The sequence below is a fragment of the Mytilus trossulus genome, chromosome 14 (assembly GCF_036588685.1).
Source record: "Mytilus trossulus isolate FHL-02 chromosome 14, PNRI_Mtr1.1.1.hap1, whole genome shotgun sequence".
NCBI classification, from domain to species: Eukaryota; Metazoa; Mollusca; class Bivalvia; order Mytilida; family Mytilidae; genus Mytilus; species Mytilus trossulus.
This window is the reverse complement of record NC_086386.1, coordinates 78886055-78899306: the sequence shown is the minus strand read 5'-3', so window position 1 is coordinate 78899306 and position 13252 is coordinate 78886055. Positions and strand designations below refer to the sequence as shown.

Genomic DNA, 13252 nt, shown 5'->3' with positions numbered 1-13252 from the left:
ATTTTATTTGTCTAGTAAGTATAAGATAAAGTTCATTTATAAAAAAAATATACCAAAATCTTATATTAGGGGAAAAAATGAATTAGACCCTTTAACCTACAGCCGTTAAGGATGTTTATTTGTCATGTTTTGGAATTTTTTCCAATATTCAGAATCCTCTGGTTTTATCCATTTGAATGCATTAAAAAAAATCCCCATTGACTCCCATTTTTCTTTTAATAAATCTTTTACATGTCAAATCATAAGCCATCTGTAAAAGTTTTATAAAATCCTTGTTATATTTTAATAGTTTTGGAGCACTTGAACTTTTCAATGATAAAGCTATGAAAAATCAAGAGAGAACATTTTCCAGCCAAAATTTCAATGGCTAAAATCTCGAAAAACAAGCACATTGACCTATATTTTTTTTGCTCGTTTGGTTCCTGTAATAATCCCCTATCGGAACAGGTAGAAGTTCCTTGAATTTACATGATTTCACTTTTGGTGGAAAATACATGGAGAATGTGTCAATGGGACACAGATGATGCCCTCTCTTGCATATCATATAAAAGATATAAAGGGACAACTGAAAAACAGTTAAAGTGACGCTACCAAAATTTGTACTCGATCTGATTTTTGTGGCAATTTTTCCATTCATAAAGGAGCATAACTCTAGATTGGTAAAAGTAATGCCATCAAAATTCAAGCTTGATCTGTGTTATGTGGTTATTAGCAAAGGCAAGTTAAAATTAGAGAACAGTGCGAAAGGAGCATAACTCTTGAGCAGTTAGGGTGATGCCACCAAAATTCAAACTCGATCAGTGTTTTGAAGTATAAATGTAATTATTCAAATTTAATTAGTTATTTGTTCATTTTATTTTCAGAGTTTTCAATTATGATTAATTAATATACAAAATCAATTGTTTATAAAACGTGATGCGGCTCCTTGTGGTAAAATATCCCCTTTTTAACACAATAAGTTCTTTGAAAATTTAATACTTAAAAAACACATTCAATAGCTCCATAGTTTTTACACATTTATTCTATGTTCCTCTTCTTTCCTAATCACCACAAATAATTAAGTTCAGTCATTTGTGAAAAATAGAAACATGTGCAATATCACTACACAGAGATTTATTCTTTACACAAAACTTTTGAGTTCCTCATTTCGAGGTTTTAGGGATGTTGTCCCATATACTGTTAACAAATTTATTTTCTCAAGTGATTTATTTTCGAGAGTGACTTATTTTTCGCGACTTTCGAAAGTAGAAAAATAACATGATTGTAAATCGTCAAGATATATGTACAAGTTGGTTCTTTATTTATTAAACTTCATCAAGTAAATCAGAAAATCACGAAATTTAATAGCTGCAAAGTGGTCAAGTAAGGGTGAAACGCAAAATAAACAAGTGAAACTGCGAGCTACTGCTCACTGATGATACCCCCGCCGCAAGTGGATAATATTAATAGTGAAAAAATATGCAAGTGTTCGGTAAACAGGAAGTTGTCGAGTGATGAATCTGAAAGCGCATCACACGGTATAGCTGAGTTATATAAATCCTGAAACGAAATTTCAGAAATCCTTGTATTGTAGTTCCTGAGAAAAATGTGACGAAAATTTTCAGCTTGGCTATCATGTGTAAAATCATACAAGTGTTCGGTAAACAGGAAGTTGTCGAGTGATGAATCTGAAAACGCATCACACGGTATGGCTGACATATATAAATGTTGATACCAAATTACAGAAAGGGTGGATGTGTAGTTCCTGAGAAAAATGTGACGAAAGTTTTGTGGGACGGACGGACTGACTGACAGACTGACGGACGGACTGACGGACAGACAGAGCGAGGGTATAATTATACCCCGAAAATAAGTTGGTTTACAGTATAAGCCCTGCTTTACTCAAATGTTTGTAGAAGTATTAATGAGCTATATACCTGTGACTCTATTGTCTTAACTTCATTTTCTCTTGCAGAATGATACCTCTTGCCTTGACCAGTGGGTAAAAAGTCACCTAAAAATAACAAATATAGTCTACTTTTATCTAAAATGTACAAGCTAATTAGGCTTATTTGGTTGAAATTCATTAGAAATTAACATAAAAGTGGGTCTGATTGTGGTCTAAGCGATGTAGGATTTGCCGATTTTTTGTAAGCGTGACATGTGAAAGTCAAATTATTGTGCTGTGAAAACGGGAAATGAAGTCTGGCGTGACACAGGAAGTTTTAAAAAAAAAAGAGAATTGCTTGTGTACATAGTGTAAGAGGGGTATAGGAATCTAACAAAACAGTAAGCAGGATCCAGGATGGGAACCCCCAATGAGACCCCAATATAAGGGGAGCTTACTGTATATTTTGTGTTCATTCTAATAACAAATTATCTTGAGAAATCTCCAATTACCAGACACACAGATATTAACAACCGATAAGGATTTTAATCATGAATTAATGCACCATTTCACCTCATTTTCATTACATGTAATATAACTTCATCCCTTAATTTTCTTTATGTTTCAGAATGTAAATTACCAGGGAAATCTGCACCAATATAGATTGGTTTATTTATACTTTGTCTGACGTGTCTTGATGACCTTGGTCTAGGTCTCTCCACTGGTCTCTCTTCCCTCTTTGGGGTTTCTACATAATCTAAAAAACAAGGTAATTGATGATTCTACAAGATAGTGTGAATTCATTTATTTTTCATTACTTTAAAATTTTGTGGATTCAGGAAAACTTATTTGCTTGTGGATATTTTTATTTCGTGCAAGTAAGTCTACATACAACCGCAACATTCTATATGGGCTTGTCCCATAATCAGGAGTCTGTAATTGAGTGTTTATTGTTGTTTCATGTCTGTCATATATATGATTTTATCATTAATCATGTTAATTGTTTTGCTACAAATTAGGCTATATTTTTGTCAATTGAATTGTCTTACATTAATCATGTTTGGGCCTTTTATAGCTGACTATTTTTAGTACGTATATTTCATTGTTGAAGGCTATATGGTTGCCTATAATTGCTCACGTCAAATTCAAGACCAAATTTAGTCCTAATGTTTTATGGGAAGAGAGCCCCACCATGATAAATACCATTGATCTTGTTGACAGGATCTAACACTGTGACAGATATTAGTTTACTGATGTCCTGATCTAGTTCTGTTATCACAAGTTCCTCCTGCTCATATTCTCTGTCTAATTTATCTACCCTACCATCATCAATGTCATCTTCCTGATCAATTTCGGCCTGAAATTTAATTTTAATTCATTTCATTAAAAATTATTCCAGATATAAATTTATTCAGTTCTGTAAACTGCATGTGTGCATTAATTATTGTGATTGTTAAAAATACGGACAAAATGTCATCTTTCTAATCAATTTCAGCCTGAAAAGTATATCAAATCATTTCAATTTCAATTTTTCAGACACTTGTCAAATTAAAAATCTATTGCATGCTGGGTAGTAGTTACAGAAGTGTACACAAGTCATTTTCACTGATTAGTAAGTGCTGAACAATAGAAATTCAATCAAAAATCCATGCATGTTATTTTTTGCATATATGTGTAATCATTTTTGCAATTGAAGAAGGTCAAATTAGAAGTTTAAGCATATTTTTGACAATGGCTGGAATTTATGATTGTCCTGTAATTGAAAAGCACGCAAATATCATGGTTACAGTCTTAAGCTTGACCATAGGCTTGTAAATTTCTAAAATTTCTGTAATATTTTCTTCTTCTGGCAGCCTTAATAAGAGCCTATACAAAGTTTCAAAATTAAGCATGGCCTCTGGCTATAAATGTTTATCAAGATCACAGGTAAGAAATTACCATTTTTTTTACACACAAATAACCAAAACAGTAGTTAAATGTACCTGTCTATTTTCATGCCTTGCTGCCATTTCATCTCTCTGTACTTTCTTTATTTTCTTTACTTTTGTGTGTTTTTCTTCTTTTTCTATAATCTGTTTCTGTTTTTCATTAAACTTTTTAGCTGCTGCTGCAACCCCTGTAAAGAGTGTGGTAAAAGATGATTAAGAGTATTTAATAAAACATCAGTGACAGCATATGACCTTTGAAGAAAAGAAATTGACTGTATGCAAATATCTATACATCTCTTAACTCATTTTGGGTTTAAAAAAAGCTTGATGCAAAGTCTGAAATTATGTTTAAAATGATTTGTTGTAATATTAGACCATTTCAAATTACTTGTCCTTTTAATGAATAGTATAACATGTATTTCTGACTTTAAGTTTCTGGCCTGTTACACTGAGAAAGAGTGTTAATATTTTGTGTTCTTCCATTTAAATATGTAGAGTGATTGAAAACTAGAAAGCTACAGACTTATCAAACTTGAAGGTTATCTCAAGAACAGCAATAAAATTCCACTTTTTGGAAAATGTTTTTGTCTAGGGCTTGTTAAATATTTGGACTGCATTAATATTCTGTATCCCTTCATAATAATTGTAATGGAACATTAAAGATGGATGTGTGCAAAGAGGGTGAACTTTCAAAAGGAAATATATCTTTTAGTATAAAAATTTTGCCCCCAATTTTTTTTTTAATTGAACAATTTTATTGAATTATGCCCCTTTAAAAAAAACATGAATTGTATAAAATTATAGTTTTTAAATAATATTGGCTATAAATTCATTCACATTTGTACTCTAATTTTGATTGCAGAAAACCTGTTTACCGGATTTTCATAATTGTTCAAACTTCAGTTACAAGGTTATTTTATTTCCTGCCCATTCCATTGAAAGATGCATCTTACATGTCTTAATAAACACTTGATTTTTGTGATTTTTTTAATTTTTTTAATTCAATGAATAATTACATTTGACATTGTAAAAGGAGTCGCATTCATCAGTTTACATGTACTTTCCCAAAACCTCACTTCCTCCATCCTCCTTAAACATGTTTAAAAGATATATGATTAGGGGATAAGTATGCTATGAATATAACATGTATTTTTCACTTTAATTTTTACTGGTATCGTATGTTATTTAAGGCACTTCTTCAAATGTCTAGACCTTACATGTACATTTTGTAAGTGTAAATTATCAATAGTCATTACATATTATATTTATGCATTTCATACACCCACAACTTGGCTACATTCTTACATATGTGTTTTGACAAATGTTTTTCATATGCTGGTGAGATTTATACATTAAATAGGTCAATGTTACAAAGTTACATGTATGCGAAGTTTATATAATCATGAAAATAGTATGCATGCTATGAAAGGGTAGAATATATATTTTGGAATTCCTTCATGTGTTATTCTACCATCAGTGAATGCGGAATAGGTCAATATGTATTTAAGTACTGTTGATTCATTCATTTTCTTGTGTACCAATTTCAATATAAGATTTTGATGGACATTTGATTTCATGGATTTAATATATAGTTTACATACAAATCAATTGACAAATAAACTTACTTCTTTGAACATCATTAAAATTTATGGTCTACTATTTCTTAACAAAATCCATAAAAATTGGTACCTCAAGAATATAAATGAATCAACAATATAAAAATATTATGCATGTCAGTGAATTATATAAAATACTGTGAAGGGATTTTTAATCCAGCATACCTGACTTCTTGATACATGTACTAACAAATAAATACATACTTCAGCTGTTTAAAATTAAATAACGTTTGTCATTTCAATCAGTGATTTTATAAATTTCTGGATGTTTTAAACCTAAATTAGTTGATCATGTTGATAGTTAGCCAACAAAATCATGCTTAGACAGCCTTAGAGTGCACTTATTTTATGCTTTCTTCTTTCTATTATACGATCTTACAATAATAGTATTTTACATGTGCTATCCTACTGTTCTTAATGTTGAACATTCTATTACGCACTCACTGGTAAAAATCTAAACTTATTCAAATATCAAATAAATTGTAATTTTACATGTGTTTTTTTAAAACTTTTTTTGTCAATGTTCATGTACATCATGTATGAAACCCATCATTTTAAATAATAACATCCAAAACATTTCTGAATTTACAGTAACCATGGTAACCACTTCTTAAAATCTATTGATACCTACAAAAAAGTTCTTTCATTACCTTCCTTAGCCTTCTTCTCCGCTGCCTGTGCAGATTTGGCTCTTGGCCAGAGAACGGGGATGTTCTTAGATTTGCCACTCCCTTGTCTGTTTAGTGTGCTCTTCTTTCCACCAACCTCACTCCCCTGCCTGGAGATTGGACCCTTCTGTCCTGTTTGAGAATTGTCACATTTCTTTTTTTCTGGAACATCAGAATCTGCAGCTTTGTCTGTAGGTTTCGTCTTCCTTCTTGCTGGGCTGCTGGCTGGTCTTCTAGCTGGAGAATTGGACCTTTTTCTGAGAGTTTTGACTTTTTCATCATTTTGGACTGGTTTGTTGTCTTTATCTGTAATTTTAAGGTTCTCAATATTTTGAACAGGAGAATTCACGCTTTTTCTTGCAACAGACTTTGTATTTGATGGATTTGATTCAATTTTTGCGTCTTTCAGATTTGCTTTTTCTTTTTTCAATCTCTCTGCAATTCCATCATCAAGCGAAGATCTCAATGCATCAGAAGAATACACACTTTTCGACGCAGAGCTCGCAAAACTTCTTGACCTTCTTAAATTAGTCCTGGACTGATCCATGTTACTTAAACGCTCTTCAAAGGTCATACTTCTTTTGAAATCTTGATCTGTATGCCCTAAAGTTTTAGACTGTCTATTCTCATTTTCTATATTTAAAACGTTTTTGAAATCCAGACTAGATGAAAGATTTTTGGTTGGTCTTACTTCCAATGAGGTTTTTGTTTTTTTCAATTCTTTTATACCTCTGAGAATTTTATTCAATGCACCAAATGCCGTGATTCCTATTTCATTCAGTTGTAATGCTGTTAGCTGAGAAACTTCGTCCATATCCATTTCATTTTCGGCAAACATTTTTAAATACTTTTCCTCTTCCATAAGTCCTAAGCTTTGAATCCAATCTTTCACATGAGGATCACATTTAGAAATTGTTTGCTCTCTATTAGAATTGTTTGATTCATTTTGACTAGGCACCACATTATCTAATGAATCTGATTTTGGTGCTAGGTCTGATCTTTGGTTGCTAGGTAACTGATCAGGCCTTTGGTTGCTAGGCATTGATAATATTTTAAAAACTTCATTATCTCTGCACCTTTCTAATGCTTGTGAAGGTTTAATATTAGTCTGTTTTAGTTTTGTACTTGGAGGCTTCCCTCTAAGTAATCCATCATTTAGTAACTTCTCTGCATTTTGATTAGTTAAATTTCTCATATTTTGTACATCATCAAATTTGTTATGCTTTGTCTTGTCTACATTTTTCAAAGCTGATTGGAGTTTTACAGGAGTTTCATTTGAAATTTTTGAAGAATTTTTATTTGAATCAAAATTTGATTTTAAATCCGAGTGTGTTTTAGGTGTACTATGCTTTCGATGAATAACACCTACACTAGCTTTTTCTAAAACTTTGTTCTTCAAAATTGAAACCTTTTCAGCCTCAATTTCAAAATTTGAATCTACTTTCAACCCATTGGTTGTTTTTGTCACATGGTCTTTCTGGTTTCCATGTTTACCTCTGTTGTCTATGCTTTCATCATAAGCACTATCCTCATTTTTGTTATGGATAGGAAGTCCTGCAGATTTTGCAACCAGTTCATTCTGGTTTTCACTTAGCTTTGAATTGACTTTATCTTTTTCATTTTCTTTTTGATTAGCTTCATATTGTTTATTTCTCCTCTGTCGTCTTTTGTTTACTCTTGATTCTGGCACATTTTTTTCTGATTCTTCTAAATCATTTGCAGTTCTGTATGAATGTAATTTACCGGACCCCCCACGTTGCCAAATGGATCCTCCTATTTCTTTTCTAATAAAAAAAAAAAGAAATATAAAGCATAACATTAAAATAGAGAATCTTAACATCAAATATTTTAATAGAAATAAGAAGACATGGTATCAGTGGCAATGAGAGAGGGGTAGGAGAGGTCCTGATCACGAAATCACGAGCATAACAACACCAAATCCTGAGGTCTCATATTTAAATAAATTTAAATCCTGACATTCGAAAAAAGAATTCCTGGATCCCGAAAGGGTCAATCCAGAAATCCTGAGCTAAAAAAACACCCGATCCCGGAGTCCTGATTAAGGTTCTGTCCCCCTCATGAGACAACTATTCGTCCAAGTTACAATGTAAAAAAAGTAAACAATAATAGGTCAAAGCATGACCTTCAACATTGAGCAATGGCTCACACCAACCAACTAGTTGTGCATGGTTAATTTTATGTAAAAAACTTTGCACTTTACACTATTATATTCATGTATGTGTATTTAGTAAAGGTATTTTTCAATAGACATTAATACATATCTTATAAGATAAGAACTTGTAAGCAGAGGATCAGAATTTAGATTTTTATGTGTATTCAAGAACCAATGAATGACTGTATTGTTATATAGGACACTTTCGAGTTATGTTCTTCAACAGAAAAATTCCTCAATTTTGTGTGCCTGTGTGATGTCATTTACCAGATAGAGGGGATCACCTATATCCCTGCTCTATCAAATTTCATCAAATGTCATTTTGATCATCATCATACAGGATAAACTAGAAATAATATTTGTTCCATAAGTACTTAATCCCAATTCCATAATCCTAGCAGTACTGAATATAGGTTATAGGAATTTAATTTGCGAAATTATTCTTGCAATAAATTAACCGATGTGACAAAGCCCATAAACGCACTAGTGATGTTCACTAAAACCAAAGTTTTTGACAAAAAGCATGGAACTCAAAAGTTGTCTATTGTGTCAGATTTACTTATAAAAGTACCAAAAATGAGGGGAAAAAAATAATCTACTTAATGTTGAAATGCAATAATAAAAAACAAATTGATAAATAATGTCTTTCCAATAGAAAATCATGTAAACACAAGAAGACAAAACCTGTCATAACTTAATAATACTGCAAAGCACTTGAATCATTTTTGAAAGGTTTTAACTTATTCTTACCTTAATAGACCTCTAACGCTAGTGTCATTGTCGTGTTTGTATCGTTGATGTAGTATTAGAGCATCCTCTAATGCCTCTACTTCAGCATGCAGCTTCTTACTTTCTTTTTTCAACTGGAACAACCTGCAGAAAATAACAAATACATGTACATGATACTTTCAATTGATACACTCAATTCAACCATCTGAATACAACTTTTTCTCAACTACACTATATGGAAACAAAAACAAAATTCTGAAAAGTGGAGTCCATTGAAGACTTAAAAACATTAATTGTAGCGCTAAGTTTATCCTTCACATGCAATTCAAGGTATCAGAAAATAAGCTGTATGTGTCTGATGAGATGCTGCAGGCCCGTAGCCAGGAATTTCCAAAGGGGGGTTATTTGGACTCACAAACTCAACTTTAAAAGTCACAATTTGAACAGAAAATCCTCTCATTGCTTACATCCACTTCATTTGAAATTTGATGGATACTGAAGTTGTCTCAATGGCAGCCACATCTCTTTTTTTATAAAACTAATGATCATGAACTTAAAATATTCCCACTGTTGTTCAACCATTTACCTTTAAACCTTTAGTTAATGTATATATATTTAAAACATGTCAGATATGTCCATTTCAATTTATGCAACTTTTCATCGTAGCTGTATCTCTTAACAAATAGAACTGAAGATAACACAGTGTAATACTTTTCTTGAATGGCTCCCAAATGCAAATATATTTATGTGCGGTTCGCGTATAATTTTTGAAGTATGTAATTTACTCTATTGTGTTTTCACAATAGTTGTAAACCGGTTTTGGCGGTCAGTATATAATGAAAGTTTGCACGAGATTTAACTATCGAGGTTTGGGCAGTGACCATTATTGTACGTTTCATTTGTATTGAAGTTTAATTTTCATTAAGAAATCTGTTTTTTAATGTATTGAAGTTGTATGTAAAGAATTAATGTGTTTTGTATATATTTTGTAGATGTTTGATTGCTGTCTTTTACCAGTATTGATGATTGTGTGATGTTTATAAACCGGGATTTTTTTCATAGATGCATAGTTGCCGTATTCAAATCATGAACTGTTAATGGTGTTTGATATTAGAAATATTGTGATCTCTGGATCTATAGTTATTAAAATTAAGATGGTCATTGCGCCTAACAGTACCTAAATATGTATTTAGTTTTCTTTTATGCCTTTATCGTATAAAGGTACATATCTGAATGTGCTCAGATATGTATGCTTTACAAAAATCTAGAGAGATTTAGCACATAAATACTTTATGTTTGTTTGAACAGAGTGAATTTAGATCAAAACAGTCATTAGGGTGTGATGACTATGTCATATATGGAATGATGTCAATGTTGGGCATGTAACGTCAGACGTTGAGCTGTTGTATTTTGTTGCACACGAATGAAACTTAAAAAACATAATGGCAGCAAGAGGCTTAGTACAGTTGTGCCATATTTATTTCCAAAATGTATACTTACTTTTTGTCATTTTTCAGTTTTACAGATGCCATCCTATTTCAATTTTCTAATCTGTAAATAAAATAAATATCAAATAATTATAAGGATAGATGAATGTTAACATATGGTGAGGATTTTTCAAGCATATTCAAGATAGGAAGCTATTTTCTTTCCCTAAGATTTTTAATACATAAATTTTAGTGTATAAATGTAGCGGTATTATTTGTGGTATATAATATATATCCCAAATACAAATAAAGACTGTTTTTTAAGGTTAAGTTAACTTTATTTTCTTCCAACTTAACTACATCATGTACATATACCACAGTTCAAAAAAGTTACTGCACATGTCTAAGACACCAATTTATATGTACATGTAGGTCAAGTTGTTATACATACATGACATAGTTTCAAGTTTGCATAATTGTTTTTTTGTTTGTCATGTTTGTTTCATTGGCAATCATACTATTGCTTCTTTCTTTCATCTTTATTTAGGGGTAAAGATGTATAATTCAAATCTACAAATCTAATTTTTTTTCGAGATGGGTTTTTTTTCTTTTGTAAATCAATCAACAACAGAATATACCATCATGTACAAATAAACTCATCAAAGATACCAGGATTTAATCTCTGTATGTCAGACTACAATCGTCTACGAAAAGACATATTTATGATGCGCTAAAAGAGGTAAAATAAAGTATGACCATTGTGTGATTGACTGTAACCAAATAAAATAAGAAAAATCCATATACAAATATAAGTGGGGTTTAAAATTATGGATAATATTGTCAACATTCTATGTGTTCATGGTCTCAGGTTGATGAGAGAAAATGTTGTCAGGGCCTAATTCAGTGATGTTTCCAATGTGTTTGTTTCCCTTCTCAGAATGTCATTCAGTGTAGATTGATCTACAAATGTATACACCTTATCGCTGATCCCGGCTGACCCGCATACAACAATCACTTTTCCATTGTGGTGTCAGATCTTTTGTATTGTGATGTCAAAATTTTACAGGAACCTGTGTGATATCCAGTTATTGCGGATAAATAGTGATTTATAGGTGTATTGATCATGTTGATTGGTGATTGATTTACCCTACATAAGCACAAAATGCTTCATCACAGATTGTAAAAACTTCGATATTTTTTCGGTAGGGGTGTGCCATTTTTGCCTTAAAAAACGTACCCATTTTAATATAACATTCACTGAAATTCAATACCTATAGTTATATAAAAATTTAAGAAAGAATGACCTATACTTATATACAATATTTAAAATATGACCCATGCTTATACATGTTATATAAGCACTAACTCATCATCACTCATAATTCATAAATATACCAGCTACCCTTAAGTTTTTATATATGAATTGACATTGTTTGTTGCACATATATTTTATAATGTAAGATTCTCAATTTAGCATATTTATATATATGATATGTAGATCATACCCCAAATTAGCTGCGGTATCGTAGCTCTTTAGGTCCTTTTGAAATTTTTTGACAATTTGCGAAATAGTCAAAAAATTTCAAAAGGACCTAAAGAGCTACGATACCGCAGCTAACCCCAAATCAATATGTAGTTATCAAACGTATATGCATTTTAATATAGGATGTCATTAAAAAGAAGGGTCATTCTCATATAAAATCTCGCAAAATTATGACCCATATTTTTGGCACATCCCCGTATACCCAATAATAGGAAGTTGACCCCCGTGGGTTCAGCCTAGAATGTACAACTTTTGTCTTTGGCCATGTAATAAAAAATAGAGATTTTGATATACATATGCATTTACTGAGATACACTATATATCCCAGATCTTCTTATATCCTAACGTTTCATAAATATAAGATTTAAACAGGTGCATGTGTATATCAAGAAATTGAATCAGCTGAGACTGCAGGATCATGCATGAAATTGTCCTCAGAAATAGCTCGTAATTTTGATATCTGAAAAAGCTCTTAAATAGATTTTTATGAGGTGTAGGAGTGTGATATAGACTTCAATAAACAAAAGAACCTGTTGTTTGCAGGCATCGTTGGTTTGTTAGCAGTTAAAAAGAGACAATGAAAAAGTTGTGTACATTCGAGACGACGAACTCTTCAATAATGAAAACCACAAAAATAGATCGTTGATGCGACATCTCGCGACAAAAATTCAACAGCAAGTCCAACAACTCTATATTTCCCGCGTTTTCTACTAGATTTTTCATTTTCTTTTTTTCTTGTAAATTTTCTGTCACAACTTTTACAATCATTCAACGGTATGAAACATTTTTCTGTGTTCGTTAAGTACAATGAAGATGTGAAGTTTGAAAATTTAAACCAAATAGATCAATTAAGAGCATTGCATATGGGTAACAAACATTGAAAAACCATCGAAAAAAATAATACTAAAAAACAAGCCTATCTTGCCCTTGTCCGACCGCACCTTGAATACGCTTGCAGCGCATGGGACCCTCACCTACAAAAACATATTTATCAGATTGAGATGGTCCAACGCCGTGCAGCACGCTTTATCAAAAGCAATTATTTAAGGGAGCCTGGAACAGTAACAACTCTTCTAGAAGAATTAAATCTAACACCACTAGAAATAAGAAGAAAAGTAGCACGTATAACACTCTTTCATAAAGCCATCCATGAAAGAGTTGCTATACCTATTCCAACGCACATTATAAAACCAAGAAGAACGTCGAGACTCCACCAACCGAACACTAAAAGATATGTACAAATTAGGCCAAACAAAGATATCTACAAATACAGCTTTTTCCCTAGGACCATCAGAGACTGG

At 31.9% G+C, this 13252-nt stretch overlaps 1 protein-coding gene across 1 annotated transcript in view; it reads right to left on the bottom strand.

The window, feature by feature from the left end:
• LOC134698109 (uncharacterized) overlaps positions 1–12576 on the bottom strand; it is a 34980-nt gene extending 22404 nt beyond the window's left edge. Inside the window, exons 1-8 of the mRNA XM_063560400.1 lie at positions 12482–12576; positions 10482–10532; positions 9003–9125; positions 6062–7863; positions 3850–3983; positions 3071–3224; positions 2508–2624; positions 1917–1993 (exon numbers count right to left, since the gene is read on the bottom strand). Coding sequence (XP_063416470.1) covers positions 1917–1993; positions 2508–2624; positions 3071–3224; positions 3850–3983; positions 6062–7863; positions 9003–9125; positions 10482–10513 — 2439 coding nt within the window. The 5' untranslated portion in view covers positions 10514–10532; positions 12482–12576. The remainder of the gene's footprint in view (positions 1–1916; positions 1994–2507; positions 2625–3070; positions 3225–3849; positions 3984–6061; positions 7864–9002; positions 9126–10481; positions 10533–12481) is intronic.
• Between the last annotated feature and the right edge of the window lie 676 nt (positions 12577–13252).